Below are 16,690 nucleotides of genomic sequence, written 5' to 3' on the forward strand. Positions count from 1 at the left end.
ACGCTATGCATGTTGAATTAAAATGTGTCGGCACTTATGCTCCAATCTTCAAAGCCTTAAAGGGATAGGAACATATTTTTCAAGTGGGGTGACTCGAAAAGGTAAAGAAATCTTACCTGCAGTAGAAAAGCTTATTGATTTCGACAAAAAGAGTAAATCTAGGTTAGCTGGTTTCAGGTAGCCAAAATCACCTATACCAAAAACATTGCTGTGGTTTAATCAAATTATTTTATGAATCTTTGAACTGCTGGCACTCTCATACCATCATTGGGCAGTAACTACACAGAAGGTAATGATTATTTACGGTGGACATTAAGGTGAACATTATGAAAATATGCAAAAAAATAAAATAAAAATAAATATTTCTGCATGTAAATGCACTCACAAACCCCCTGTTAGTTACATCTTATCAGCTATTAAGCAAAACAATGCTTCAACCAATCACATGACATTTAGATATTACAATGTGGTCAAGATGACTTACTTAACTTCAGTCAAGTATCAGAAAAAGAAAGGAAGAGAATTCATAATATTTTGAGCATATTTTGAAGGACAGTTGTTGCCAGATAAGCTGGTCTGAGAGAAAAGATAACTGTAGCTCAGAAAAAATACTTGATACAACTAATACATGCAGACCACCACTGCTCGAAACAAAACATGTCCGGCTTTGAGGCAAACTTATCTATCAGAATAGACCACACTGGTCTATTCGGAAATTGCTTCAATTTCCTGTCTGCTAAAAACAGGAAATTGAGGCAACAATTTTCAAATGCTGACATCAGAAATTATCTTGTCGCACTTTGCACCCCTTTTTACCAAATGAGCATCTTTTGAATCTCACAGTCTACCTGGGTGTTGCTGCTGATCAAGTCCATCTTTTTATATGATTACAACATACACATCTTCTGGCGTCTACTTCTGGCAGAATAACGCATAATGCCACATAGTGTAAAGTACCTAAAACTGGTTTCTTCAACATGACAGTGAATTCATTATATTCCATTGGTCTCAATAGTAAATAAAAACCTTCATTCATATAGAAGAAGTCCAGCCAACAGACCTACTGCAACAATATGTTGCAACCAAGTCAATGTTGACAAAAATCTCAGAGGAATTTTTAGACACTTTACTAAATGTATGCTTTGAAGAGTTATGTCAAATCTGAAAGCAAATCTGGGTCTAACCTGGTAAAAGGAAGGTGTCTAACTAATAAAGATACCAGTGAGTGTCTGAAAAGAATGAAACATGCCAAGCACTTCCAATCAGATTGTTATTAGAAAAGTAAGGCAGTGTAAAACAAAATTGCATTTAAAATACTTTTGGCCTAAACTCCACTTTAATTTAGATGATGGCTTGACACAATTCTAATCCCACCTCTCACCTCCAATTCCTGTAATAATCATCAGCTTCTGTCTAAACAACCATGCAAATTTGGTGGTTTGAAGTTTAAAAAAAGTATTTACAAAATAAGAGGTCAAGACCAAAGCAGATCTCCACCATCATAAAAAAGAAACTATAACATGAAGATATTTCACCTACCTTTCAAAAGGCTTTGTTCATTCTAACAGGGCCATTAATTTATTTCTTAATTTATTGGCTTGATTAGGTCCTTTTCACTTTTACACCCAAAAACACAGGTCCAATGGACTTGTATTTAATCATTTAAAATTGTTTTGTCATCTTGGATAACTAAGAAACTGCATCGTTCTGTTTTTGAGTATGAATTGGATTATTCATGGAGTGTCCAATGAGTATTTACAAGAGAAGATCTTCCAAATGAAAAACATGCAGAGAATGCAATCTGTAAGGAATTAATATACTTGTGTAAAAAGCAAAAATAAAATAAAAGGTTTTATTTAGATTTTATTACGTTTACATGTGTTTACTTTTTTGTTAGAAAGCTACTCAGGAAGAAAATACTTACATGTTTTATTCTTGGTGCCTGCTTCACACAGGAAGATCGCTGGTGATATATTCTACTTAGATTTTCTGTGAAAGCTAATATTGGCTATAAATACTGTGCATCCGGTATTTTAAAGGTTCATCAAACAGTAAGCTGCCATCACACTTTTGGGTGTGACATGGTCTTGGCTTTTCTCCAACTGTGTATTTGTTGTAGACAATTATAACAGGTGAGGTTTCTTATCACTTCAAAAGAACCCTTTTCAAAAACCTTCGTGTATTCTCTTTGATCAATAAGAAAGCTCTTTGGGGTTTCCAGTGCTTAAGGTTGAATCAGAACCTCCCCCCCCCACAAAAAAAAAATCTAATCGTTTTCAGAGAATGGATATTCATTGTCTTCAAGGTGAGGGAAGGGAGCGCCACCCACCATATTCTACTTCCTGTCTGCGCTTTCTCTTGGAACCTGAATGCCACAAAGTGTGCCCAAGATGGCCCTCATTAAAGAAAATGGAGATGAATTTGTGAATGTACCCATTCTTCACGTTCTCTAATTCAAATGCTTCTCATTTGCATTTTCATGTTTAATTCTGTGCATCTGTCTTGCAGCAGAGTGCAGCTGTTTTCCAATGATATCCCAGATCATGTTGTCCAAGGCAGTCTCATTGTCTCTGCAACACAAAACACATGAACCATCTGTCTTCATCTCCTGTCCTTTTATTGTACATCCTCTCCAGAGCATTTAGCCCTCACAGGCTTTGAAGTCTTCCACCCCTTTCTTATGTAACCTGTAACTTCAGTCACATCCAACACACCATAAAGAAAGCTCCTCTGTTAAACCATTTGGGAGTCTGACGGCTTTGACACATAGAATACCAAAAGTGGTGTAATTTAATTCATCATTTAAAATGTAAACAATTTATCTATAGCATTTTAGCATGGCAATAATATGTAGCATGAATAACTGAAATCTGAACTTTAGTAATTAATACATGTAGTCGTTATAATATTATACAATAATTTGAAATCAAATAGTTTAATCCATTACAGTGTCCAGTCAAATACACCCTAATGTCAGGATGAACAGAATCTTCCTACTTCCTTTTGGTATTTGCAAACATACTGAGTGCAGTTTTTTACTTGGTTATCAGGTGTTTTCTTGCATTACAGCAATAATCCAACATTTTAATGTTCAAAAAATAATTATTTATTATTATTATTATTATTATTATTATTATTATTATTATTATTATTATTATTATATTTGTATTTAATTATGGCCTTTTGTATTCACCTCCTTGGATGTTTCACCCGTTAATTGCTTTTAGTAAAACCACTGAATATCAAAGTGACGCCTGAGTTTTTAAATTCTTAAATAGTAAATTACTTAATAAGAAAACAACTGGACTGGACTGGAACATCTCGACCCAGCAGCTTTTCTCCGTTCTTCCTTACAAAACAGCTTAAATGCAACTGAAGCCTATTTGAGGTTTCTTGGTAACAGGGTGTGTACTGTTCTTTTCAAATCCAGCCACATATTTTCATAGGACATCTAAGTTTTGATTTGGCCTCTCAAGAATGTCCAGCTTCTTGTATTTGTGAAAAGTTTGCCGTATGCTCAGGATCTCCAGAAGGCCGTTGCTCTCTGACATGCTGAATTAGATAAACCTCCAGGATTTCCCTATGTTTCTTCCCATCTATCTTGACAAGACCTCCAGTGCCTGCTGGAGGTGATGGTGGCAGCATCAGAGCATGATGCTGCCACCACCCTGCTTTACGGTGGAGATGGTGAGTTTTTGGAGATGTAAAGTGCTTTGTATTGCCAAAACACAGCATTGTCTGATTACCAAAAATACTTTTTTTTTGTCTCATTAGACCCAAGAATGAACCACCAAAGCTTTTGACTCATTCAGTGGTTGTATTGTAGGTGTCTTGGTGGCCCTACAATACAACCATTTCTTAAAGATGGATTCAATGATCTCTTCTCCTCGTTGCTTGAGAGTGGACCTACGAGTACTTATGATGAACTCACACACATCAACATGTAACTTCCATTTCACTCACAAAAATGCTGCTGACTAGTTGGTTCTCTTTTAAATTAGGTTCATAGCATTGAAGGGGGTGAATATTTATGCAATCAACCACTTTAGATTACGTATTTATATATAATTCGGACACCTTTCACCCTTGACTTTAAGATGTTTATTTGTGTTAAAAATATCAGCGCACTAAAAGGATGAAACATCCAAGGAAGATGCATACTTTTTTCTGGGAAAAGTAAATGCCTTGCTTGTAAATAATTGACACGATAAGGCATTTTTAGAGTGGGATGCACCTGCCATGTGAATCCTCCCGAAGACTTCATTTGTCCACTCCCACAGAGGGAGAGCTTTCAGTCCGACATGTGACTTTGCACAAAACAAGAGAAGGACTTCTAATAATATGAGCTCTCCACCTGAGCGTCATCATATTTATTTAGGAAGATCATAAAGAGGACCCCGGAGAAAGACAAAAAAGATTTTTTCTTTTTAAGACTGAGGCATAAAAACAGAACGCAATTATTGAAATGACTCAGATACAATTTTTTTTTTTTTTCGGACTCCGGGGGTGGATTCCGTGTGTTTCGACCCTGTGAAGATACCAGATCTGTTAATCCGCTCTTTGGGGACCTGTTCATGAGTCATTCTCTTCTCCGGTGCTCCGTCCCGCTCCTCAGCCAGCCGGACTGCGGTGCGTCGGAGTGGAGTGGAGGGGAGGACACTTCTTTCTCGGAAACTGATGAAGTTTTGCGTCTGGCGCGCATCCAGACTGCACCTCCTGTACTTACATCCTAAATAATCCCCGAGCGTCAGAGTTCTTCTTCTTCTCTGTGACATACAAAAAAGAAAATGCGAAGCCTAAGCGAGGGTGTCTCGGTCGATGCCCACAAACTCGGACCGGGAACTCCTTCGACGTGTTCACGCTGAGCGCACCTCCGATCAAGCATCTGTGACCATGACTTCGGCTCTGCCTCTCTACATCGGAATGGAGGTGGTGATCGCCGTGTCCTCGGTCATCGGCAACGTGATGGTCGTCTGGGCTGTTCGCATCAACCGGTCTCTGAGAGACACCACGTTCTGCTTCATCGTCTCTTTGGCCTTGGCTGACATTGCGGTCGGGGCTCTTGTCATCCCGCTGGCCATAACCATCAGCATCGGGCTCCAGACACACTTCTACAGCTGCCTGTTGTTCGCCTGCACGGTGCTCGTCCTAACCCAAAGTTCCATCCTTGCGCTGCTGGCCATCGCTATTGATCGTTATCTGAGAGTCAAAATACCCATGAGGTAGGCCTAAAGGTGAATTTTCACTATAGTTTTTTTAAAATACATTGTCTCCTGTGTCTGGAGGCTTTGTGTCTGCTTGAACCTAAGCGCGCTGATTATATTCTCTCCAGGGTTTCCTTTTACTCCTGCAGCTTAGTGTAGTGGGTGCCTTTGGATTTTTTATTTTATATGTTGTTTTTCTTTACTAAACCATAATCTGATTTCACATACGTCTGACATTAGAATTCAAATTAATCACACCCCTTGCAGATTTAGATTTTAAATTAATAAAATTCTTAGAAGTTTGTTTCTGATTGGAAATGAGAGGTAGCCTATGAAAATGTAATAACAGAAGCAGCATAAGTTAAAAATAAGATGTGATCTTTCTGTCTATGTTTATACACCCTTATTTCATGGAAAAATATTGTAATTCTTATTTATTTTTATAAATGCTGACCAAAAGTAATAATTAAAGTGATTATTAATCTTTGAGGATGGAATGCCTTATTACCATCACTATCATCTTTAGCCCAGTCTATAGATTCTCTATCGAACTCTAGGTTAGACAAGTTTGTATAATATCTTTTATACACAAGAAATCTAAGGAAAGATTTAAATCACAAAAACCTTTAAGCTTTGCTTTAAAGCTCAGCTCAGTCACATGATTAAAAGCCTTACATAAAAATAAACATTTGCCAAAGCACAAATTCGGATCAGCACAATGGTTTTACAACTCCAATGCATTAATATCATCTAAAAAAGTACTAGAGGCTGAAAAATATTTCTGAGTACTGCCTATTTCATAAATAAAGATAAAAATAGTCAATATTTATCAAAATAATTTTCGGAGAAGATTTTAAAGCTTGGTGCCTAATCATATTTTGCCCTCACATATTCTTATATTTTTTATAGAATTGCCAATGTTGAGCCATTGGACAATCAGCCAATAAGAGGGTCTGTAAGAGAATGCATGATTGGTCAATAGGCTCACGGTGGATGCTTCTTGGACTGTGTAATTTGTCAAGCCAGCAAGCCAACACACACATAGAAACAAATGCTCCTGTGCACAGTCCGGCTCTTTCTGTGAAAGGACATCAATACAAGTTAAAGTGACATGAATCAGGAAACATTTCTAATTTATTGGCCATTATGTGAATACTGACGGTCTAACTGTTCTGGGCTCTGCTGGACATGTCTGCCTGCTTAGGATATGTTGGGAGAATATACAAACAAATTCCACAACAAATTAAAAACGTATTGACATCACAAAACTGCCAAATAACTAATATCTTTGTAAGTGGTTGATTGCATAAAATTGTGCCCATGTCATGTACACAATTTTAAAAAATTATCTTCACGCCATCTAGGATCTATTTACTCTTTTAATCATATTCACATTTCAGTCTTGAATGAATTTTATTTAGCCGTAACTTGAACCAGAAATTGATTTCCCCTCTTTGTGCCTCCCTTGGGACTGTGGAGGGACACGCTTTAAGCACTGATTGCTTTTTATAGCTGAGGTGTTTGTATTTGTTGATAAGGTTGGCCTGAGATTTGAAATTTGTTTCTCATGCTTTGCTGGCGAGCTTGGAAAGGATTTACAGGTGCTAGACAACAACTGGATGGACAGAGAACAGTTAGAAGCTAGACAGCCATTTTTTTGGCTGACGGTGAGCTTATTGGTATGCAGCCAGAGAGCAGCAGCTGCTCCAAGGGTTGGGCTCCACATGTGGAGTTAAAAGAAATACCGATACCACATTTAAGTTGTCCTCCTTTCCTCCAGCCATGATCTATTTTATCATCCTTTAATTATTTTGTCTTGTGAATGTGTTCACTACTTGTCAAGGAAGAAAAGTGTTGAAAAAGAAAAATGACACATTTTATCAGTGTGTTTGTTATTGGCCAAGTGAGATTACCCAGACAGCATGCAGCTGTGATAAGGAGGAGAATTACTGCTTATTGCTCTTAATATGTACTCACGTTTGTCAATTTTTGCTTTTTAGCATAGATGAACAATTTAAAAAGCGCAAGCTCATGCAGGATCATGCCGGACTTTAAATTAAAAAAAAGAAGTTTTCTTTAATACCAAATGTTGTGCACATTAATAATTTTTTTAGGAATATTTGTAATTTAGAAACACAATAAAAGAAAAAAAAACCTTGAGTTGCTTTGCCAAAAACAAAGATTCTCTTCTGCACCATTAAATATAAATATCTCCACCACTTTCTAGCAATTGTATTTATCTATTGTACTTAATTAATTTAGTCATTTTTAACTAAATAAAAATAACTATTGACGTTTGAGTAGAGAATTGTAAGCATCAAAGAAAGAACAACGGTCCGGAGACTGCAGTTTGAGAAAGAGTGCTATAAAATATTCATATCTTTTTTTCTACTGAAATGAAAATGTTTTAATAGTGGAAAACAAATTTTTGAGGGTATTTGTCTTCCAGCGTTGCTAAATTAAGAGGTCAAGATTTTGTTTTACAGTCCAAGGCAAATTTTCCCACACCCAAAACATCACAGTGCATCTCAAAATTGTACAAAAGTGGCAAATTGCTGTTTTTATTAAGTAAAAATGACATGATAGATAAATTCAAAACTGCACTGGATAAAAAGACATAACCTTTCACTCTGATTTAAAAGGTGACCTATTATGCTTCCTTCAACAGGTCAGGGTAGATCTATGGGATATACAAAACATGTTCATTACATTTTTTACACAAAGTCATTGTTAGATAATGAGATTTTGAGATGGTCAATTCTGCCTATTTTGAGCTCCTATCAGAATGAGCTGCTTTAGGGCCTCTTGTTACTTTAAATCTAAATTAGCTGCTGCTGGCCACGCCACCTCTCCTTCCCCAACTCAATGTTTACACTCGCAAAAAATGTGCAGATGTGAAATTATACTACCAACAAGAATGCAGCAAGTGGTTTATGGATGGTAAGTCATCAAAAAACACATGTCGTTTCCAGCAGTCATTGTACAGCTGTAAAACCAGCTGACCAAACGTGCTGGAGCTCTGTTTGGGATCGCTAGGTAAAGGGCTTGGCTTGGCTGGGATTGCTAGATAACAGCACAACAGTGCTTGGGCTGTTTTCATAAGTACAGCCCAAGCTGTACTTAGCTGTACTTAGAGCCCAAGCTGTACTTAGAGATGCTGAGATGAAAACAAAAGTGTAGAAATGTGCAAAATTACAACAGTTGGGTAAATCTTGAATACAATCATTTGAGTACAATTCTCACCTTCTTTTTTGTCACAGTTACAAGAGAGTGGTAACCCCTCGGCGAGCTGGGACAGCCGTGCTGTTGTGTTGGCTGGTGTCCATCATAGTGGGCCTCACGCCAATGTTTGGCTGGAATAACCTGCAGTTTCTCCTTAAAAATGGCACCGTGACCACTGACGAGCTTGTGGTGACCTGCGAGTTTGAGACAGTCATCAGCATGGACTACATGGTCTACTTTAACTTCTTTGGCTGGGTCCTGCCGCCTCTTCTGCTCATGCTGGCCATCTATGTGGAGATTTTCTACATGATCCATAAACAGCTCAACAAGAAGGTAAGGCTTGATTATTCATACAGGAATATTTTGTTGAGTATTTTTTTTTCTTAAATAAAAAAAATCCTTACACTTTTTCCACATATTGTCACATTACAGATTCAAACATTCATGCTTTACTAGGTTTACTTGCCCAGCATTTAGCTCCATCTGTCTTCCTCTCAACTCTGTCTCTGTTGAAAAAAAACTGTCACGATGAATGAGTTTGTGGATGGACCAAAATGCAGACAGGAACTGGGAGCATGGATCATGATAAGTGTTTTAATGAAAAGAAATGAAAAAATCTCCAAAAACCACAGAGAATACAGGGAGCTAGGGGAGAACAAACAAAAAAACATCAGGGACAAACAAAAGCACAAGGAGCACAAGGAGCATGGTCAGGGGAACAGGATCTAACAGGAATTAACAGGATCTGACGAAATTAAACAGGAGGAATCAGTAAGGAGTGTCAGCAGGTGAAGGATTTAAATACTGAGACGGTGAATGTTGGAACAACGGACCTGGGCTGATTAGCTAACTGATTGCAGATGTGAGGAGAGAGCAGAAGGCAGACTGAGGAGAAGGACAGAGAGAAAGTGGCACAGAGGATGAGGGAGAGTAGCCAAGGTTCTAGGAAATGAGTCTTAACAGTAAGGCAAAACTAAACATACTAACCATAATTAAACATTACCCAAGAAGAACCAGACACAAGAAATAAACATAATAACCTTGAATCACAAAGAAAGGACTGAGCTAAGAAAAACATGAACAAGAATGATCTTATTTAATCGAAATAATAAACTAAGGAACACAATGATAATGGAACTACGAAATATTCAAAACACCAAAACAATCCAAGATCCTAACAAAGACATTTTCACAGCATTATGTTACCATCAGGCTTTAACAAGAGGAATGTGTATTCCATCTGACAGGAGTACCATCTCTCAGTATGCCTTGGGCAAGCTTTAAATAAAACTTCCTATGACTTTCTTTTTCCCAGTTTTAATAAGGGTCAAATTTACACAACCAATAGTTGTCTGGATCAATAGATTATCCCACCAGAGCTGTGGATCAGTGCAGCTTGTCCAGAGTTACCATGGGCTTCTTGGCTGCTTCTCTGAATAATTTTCTCCTTGCCTGGCAATGACTTGATAGTTATCCAGTTGGTCGATTCTCATTTTACTTTTAGGAAATGGATTAAACAGTGCTGTGTGACCCCAACAAAACCCAAATGAAATACATAGAAGTTTTTGGCTGTACTGTCACAAAATGGGAAAAAGTTAGAGGGTTAGAATAGATTAAAAAAAAGAAATTCAAGTGTAACATCAATCAGATTATTTCAAAAAGGATCAACCTCATTATTGCTTCATCAAGGTAGTGTACATTTACAATAATGTTTCGTGATTTTTCTTAATGTCTTTGAAGGTGACAGCAAGCCACACGGATCCCAGACGATACTTTGGGAAAGAACTTAAATTAGCCAAGTCTCTCGCCCTCGTCCTTTTCCTCTTCGCAGTCAGCTGGCTCCCACTTCACATTCTCAACTGCATCACTCTCTTCCTCCCGGGCTACAAGATGTCAATGTCCCTCTTTTACGTCGCCATCATTCTCACCCATGGCAACTCAGCCGTCAACCCCATCGTCTACGCTTTCCGCATCAAGAAATTCCGCACAGCGTTTCGGAAAATCTGGAAACAGTACATGCTGTGTCAGGACCCCATCGGTCGCCTTCCTCAGCGAGGGAGCCAGAGAGGCCAGAGCCGCGACACGAGGCTCAGGCAGAATGATGATGACGATGACGATGTTTGACCTTTGGGAACTAATTGTGCTATTGTGTTACTGACAATTTTTACAGCAGTTGTTTACAGAACATGAGACCTGACGCTCAAGGAGCTGCAGATCCCAGTGACATTAAGGGTACAGAGAAAGTGGGGCTTTTATGACCAATCTCTTGAACTGAAATCATTAAGTGCATATGTGTAGAACATGTGGTACTATAGTGTTGTGTACTGTATTCGTTGACTAAAATTACAATTCAAGGCCTTCGACATCTGAAAGAGCTCAAGTCTATTCATTTAAAATCTTTGCTTCATTAAAATGCTTCATTTTTGTGGCCTTAAGGATAAAAAGGAACTGAGCATTGGTGAATATGATGACTCTGGTGAACTTGTTGTGACTGAAGAGAAAGCTTCAAAATGAAGTTTGGCGCTTTAAGAAGGTTTATGATGTTGGATGTGTTTGTTGTTGATGTGGGGAAAAAAATTCAAATCAGAAGCAAAACTTCTGGTGTTATTCATATTAAAGTAAAATTGAAATTCAGACTCATTCCAACTGTATTAAAATTTCTTAAAATTGTCCATATTTTGTCACTTCAGTATTTTTTATTTTTTATTTTTCTTAGAAAAACCAACAGAGTAGAGAATAACTTTGAAGGCAAAGAAAAGTTAGAAATGAAACATGAAACAAATGTCTGAATTTATTTTAACATTAAAAAAATATGGAATTTATTATTTGGCCTGTCATTACAGGGAACATGGTTATTGGAGACAAAATCTGAGATTGTGAAAGATTTGTTTTACATGTGGACCAGATGCCAGGAGACTACTGGAAACATTAACATAGAGGCAAACGTTATGGTTTTCGACATCTGAAAGATCAACTCTTGTTGATATTACAACAAGAGTGAAATCATTTTTCTGTGTATTCCACCTCTGTCATGCTTTGTCAGACTGCTTTTTCATTAAACTTCAAATGTAAGATAAAAAAAAAAAAATCATGATAGGAACCATATTGCTTTTTAGCCGAGCCTTGCTTCAGGCCTGTTCAGAACCTTCTTGTGCCGAATCTTGATGTTATGAAAGTTAATGTTTTCCCCACCTTGTGTTGCCGGATGGGTATTACAACAGTTCTGATTGCTTTTCCACAGAGTGTTTAGATGAACATCTACCCCTCCTATCTACCCCCGAAATACTAGATATCAAGAAAAATATCTGGAGCAGTATTGCTGGGGTCTGAGACCATTTGACTGACAAAATAACTAATCCTACCTAATAACTCTTGCTTTTAATTAGATATTTGTGGACACAATGCTTAAAACCCACAGACACATTGGTCATATAACTGCAGCCACATCAGAGTTTTAATTAAAGATCAATGCATTCAAAGAATGCTGGTGCTCCTTCATCTTCTCAGCTCTGTTTGAATGAGTCCTTTTATCCCCACTGCACACTCGGCTGGTCGTTCACTGTTTCAAAGTTTACTCTTATTCATGAGAAAATACAATCATGTCTTTTTAATTAATTTTCCGTTCAAGGCAGGGATACTTTAATTAATGTTGCTTGTGTAAAATGAATCATAATTGATACTGTATGTTATGCACATGGTAATATATGACTGCTGACACGAATATGATATATAGAACTCAATGTAACTAACTCATGTAGGCGCTGGTAGGAGACACTGTTAAAGATTCATCTCACTGAGGGAACAGCTGTGCAGTGACAAATTCACAGCTGTTGTTTGCAAAGAGCAGGAAGTCCAACCTCTAAGCCCCTCTTATTTGACCAGCCAGAAAAAATGTTGAGGGGCTTTGGATTTGTAATGCATTATTTGCACAAAACTTTTGAAGAATCACAATTTATTTTACTTTTTTTTCATTCTTCTCTCCATGGATGTCTGTATGACATGTTAAGACAGTCAAGGGTTATTTTGTTTTCCTCTGAAAGCATGCATCACAAATTTCTGTTATGTGGCAGACAGTGGGTGAATAAGTGAGGGGCTTCTAAGCATGAATGCAGGAAAGAAGTAAAACCAAATCTAGAGTTTATGTTTTAGAAAGAGTTGCTTCTTAGGCAGAAACCTGTTATACAAAAGTACAGCTTTTACATAGGTATTACAGAGAAAAGACAAACATACACTTGAGCATTCTAATTTAACAAGACTGAGTGTATTTCAAATGCTGCACTGTTATAATACAATAATGTGTCCACGTGATTACTTTCTTTCATTTTCTGTGCATTTATTGCCCTGCTACATTGCACTGGAAAGTTTTAAGATCAGAATATGATCTCACCAAATATATTCAAACTTAACCTTTGAATTTGCTGAATTATTCTACAAGAATCTTAAAAGTACTGAATCTGGAAGGACACTATTGAAGTGTATTAGCACCTTACTAATAGTTCAATTCTTATATAAAAGATCTTTCAAAGTGAAGTGCAGGTTGTCATAAGATGAGAAATGATAGTTCAAATAAAACATAAAAAAAATTGTGATTACATAGCTTTGTTCATGTCTTTGTTTTTCTTCACGTTTTACCAAACTCTCGCTATATAAGGTCATCCGCAGTAACAAAATGCTTTGTGAACTGTAGGATGGAGTGGGATGATACAGTACAAATCAAAATATGCAGTGCCTTGCAAAATGATGTACATCCCTTGAAGATTTTCACATTTTATTACATTATAACCACAAAAGGTAATATTTCTTACTGGGACTTTATATGAAAAACTAACACAAAGTAGTGAAAAATTATAAAGTGAAAGAAAAATGACATCAGGTTCTAAATCTGCAAAAATCTAGAAACTATGTAATTTAATCTTTGTATAAATGCAACTTTTTTTGTAAGGACTTCATGTTTGTTAGAGGATATGAGTGAATAACCAGCATCAAGGAGATCAATGAAAACAGCAGAGATGTCGGTGATAAAGTTGTGCAGATGTGCTTTCAAAATCTCACAATCCAGTGTTCAAATCAGGACTGTCCATCTAAGCTGACGTTCATGATTGCTCTGGAAGAGAGATCCACAGGTCAGATGAGACCGGGGATCTCAGAGGAGCAGACTTCAGCTTTCTGACCTATTTGGAAAATATGGAGTGGAAAAAAAGTATAATATGATGACAACTGCATCTTGGGCGCCACACATTTGGCTGGAGCTACACATCTATGTGGTTAATAGCCTAGTCAAAGTCTCAAGTTAAATGCAAAATAAATCTTTGACAAGAATATGACTGAGCGTGAGCTGTTTCCAAAAGCGGAAATGGGAAAAAGCCTTTATAGCCCATATGTAGATCACTGGTAGAGCAAGAAACCAATATATCTGTTACTATTTTTGCAGCAAAATGTAGTTGAACATAGCATTCACTCAGGGTTAGGGTTACTGTGTAATGTTTTCTTGTAAAAACATTCAAAACTATCCTTTTCTTTGTACTTCACCTTCATGCACAACATTGTTGTACACAGCTTTGTTGTGCTAACGATAAAATGGGAAAAAGCTAAAATGTGTTTGCAAGACAATATATTACTGTTAGTTATGCATCAAAATTGTTAATTTACTGATGTAAATACTTGTACAGGAGGATTATGTATGAAGCTCCAAGGGAGTTGGATTGTATTTCATAATTTATTTGCAGATTATATTTTAATTGAAATTGTTATTTGGTACAAGAGAGTGAGCGTTGAAGTCCACTGACAGCTTTCAGTTTTACAATTTGTAGAGGTAAAATATTTTTGGAGATACACTTTCTTGGAATTATCAAAGTGGATCAGTTCAGTTGTCAGAGGCTGAATAATTAATGTTCTGTGGAAAAAGCTCATTGAAGGGCATTGAGGCAGCAGGCAGGAAGTATTTAGATGGCAAGGTCTTTATTATCAAAACTAATCTGAGACATCTTTGGGGTAGGAAATCTACTGAAACACTGTCTGTGACTTAACCAGCAAGAAAAAAGGGAGCAGCTGTACTTACCATTTCATTTTAATAAAGTTCTTTCTTCCACTTGCATTCTATTTTGTTTTACCTCTGAACTTATTTTCTCCACAGCTGAATATTGAATGTGGTTTGCCCTTTATATAAAAATCTCTGTTCCAGCTTGGAGTATTTTTTTTTTTATTATTTTACTTTATTTTTTACTCTGCCTGACAGGTTGTCCTTGTCGTCGTTCCACAGAACTGCTATCCAGACCTGGAGTATTTGCTGCCTCCAGAAGTGTCTTCACAGTTTCTTGACGTCTCTCATAAACTGTTTTTAGCTTGTCTTTTGTTTTTTGTTTCCTTGCTGTTAAGTGCTGTTATACTGATGGTGCACATTACTTGAGACAAAAAATATTTGATCTTATTAAGCTAATGAATTATTCTACCAAGACGTGGAGAGATGAAATATTAGCTTATCTTTTTGTATGTTAAAATAAAGAGGATAGTTGCAGAATCATTCAACAGGAATGTCATTCTAAGAAACAGAAAATGCAGATTGTGTTGAGAAGATATTGCGTATGGTGCGCATTCTATGTAGACTGACTGTAGATTCGACATTCTTCTCTATGTATTATATCTGTGAACAGGCACTTTTTATGCAACCAGATTTCAGCAAGGAATAAGGACAAAACATAAAAAAGAGAAATCTGTTTAGACTTTACTATTTGTCAAGAGTTCAATTTCCAGTTACAGAAACATGTGAAATAAACAGACAATTTGTTTTGAAGTGCCTGTTATTTTATTCTGCAAAGCAGTCATTTATAATTGTTGTTTGGCCAAATGATGAAATTCCAGTGGCGTGAAGTCAAAATATTCTAATGCAATCGTGTGGGCTGCAAAAGCAAATAACCTATCAAGATTTGGCCGTGTGTTTTTTCTCTCCAGGATCAAATTTGTGGGAGACAGAATGATTCAGAGAACATTCAGAAACATCCCTAAGTACTGATGGGAAGAACTGCAGTGATTGTATGAATCCTACAATTACACCCGTGTGAGCAATCACATGTGGCAAAGTATAAACACACTTTTTTAACAAGGTAACATAACTTATGCTGATGAAGGTAAACTCTAAATATTGCATGGTAGAAAAACAAGCCAGGTTAGGTTACTTTCCTGACCCAGTCCTGAACCAATCTTGATTTGGATTAATTAAACACAACAGTTCAACATGGATTTGGCCCAGAATAATGGGTAAAGTTTTCAGCTCTCAGAAACTGGATCTAGCCCACCAAAGAGTGGGCTGAAAAATATAATCTGGGTAACTAAACAAGCAATGTTTAAATTTGACATTAGTTTATTATACAAATGTATGTTTTACAATAAATTATTTGAATCTAGGGGGCGCTGTTGCTTGAGTACACCTTACATTGCTTTCAAAGCACCACTGACATACAGTAAGAAGCTGGACTGAAGTAGGTTGACATTCTGATAGCTGTAACTCTATAAAATGCAAATATATTGTAATCTAAAGTAAATTTGCAGTAATTAAATCAATCTATTCTCGGTGACCAGCCTGAGCTCTTAAGACTATAGTTAATTTGAAAACATGGGCAACACATAAGCATGTATGCACACATTGTCACTTAACGTGTTTTGTTTTTAAGAAGCAGGAGTAGCAAAATGGGGAGAGAATACAAACATCATGGTATAAGACCCCTCTTACTACAAAGAAAATGTGCTACTAACTTTTCACTGTGCAGCCTCATGTCAGTGGTATTTTTTTTTCATACAATTATATAAAAAATTTTGGCATTAACATACTTTTGCTTGAGGTTTTACCAAATTTTTTAGAATAATCCAGCTTGTTAACACCCTCGAGTCACAATGTAATATAATAACCAGGGAAGAACCAGACGCGCTCAGAGTTGTTTGTATATGCTACGTTTTTTGCTAAGGAAGCAGTGCTAATTACAGCATGATGATTCAACCCTGAAACAGCAAAGACAATCTTAAATGTGGTGTGTGTCTTTTACCAGGCATAGTAAAAGACACACACCATTCAGAGTTTAGTATGCGTCAGAGTTTAGTGTGCGTCAGAGTTTAGTGAGTCTTCCTTTGTAAATTGGAACCTCATTTGTTTAATGCAAATACCTGGACACTTTTTCCCATAAACCTACTATGCAAGAATAATTTCCTATGAAGATGTCCGGATTAGAGATGTTATTAAATAAAAAAAAGAGAACCGCTAGGAGAATCTGTTG

The 16,690-nt window shown here is 36.9% G+C and overlaps 1 protein-coding gene across 1 annotated transcript; it reads left to right on the forward strand.

Moving 5' to 3' along the window:
* The first annotated feature begins 3,838 nt into the window (after positions 1-3,838).
* On the forward strand, positions 3,839-15,213 carry LOC116710499 (adenosine receptor A1-like). Its single transcript, XM_032549582.1, has 3 exons — positions 3,839-5,222; positions 8,465-8,759; positions 10,167-15,213. The coding sequence occupies exons 1-3, from the start codon at positions 4,819-4,821 to the stop codon at positions 10,548-10,550; spliced, it is 1,083 nt and encodes a 360-aa protein (XP_032405473.1). The 5' UTR covers positions 3,839-4,818; the 3' UTR covers positions 10,551-15,213.
* The last annotated feature ends 1,477 nt before the right edge of the window (positions 15,214-16,690 follow it).

Source organism: Xiphophorus hellerii, chromosome 20 (genome assembly GCF_003331165.1).
Source record: "Xiphophorus hellerii strain 12219 chromosome 20, Xiphophorus_hellerii-4.1, whole genome shotgun sequence".
Taxonomy (NCBI): Eukaryota; Metazoa; Chordata; class Actinopteri; order Cyprinodontiformes; family Poeciliidae; genus Xiphophorus; species Xiphophorus hellerii.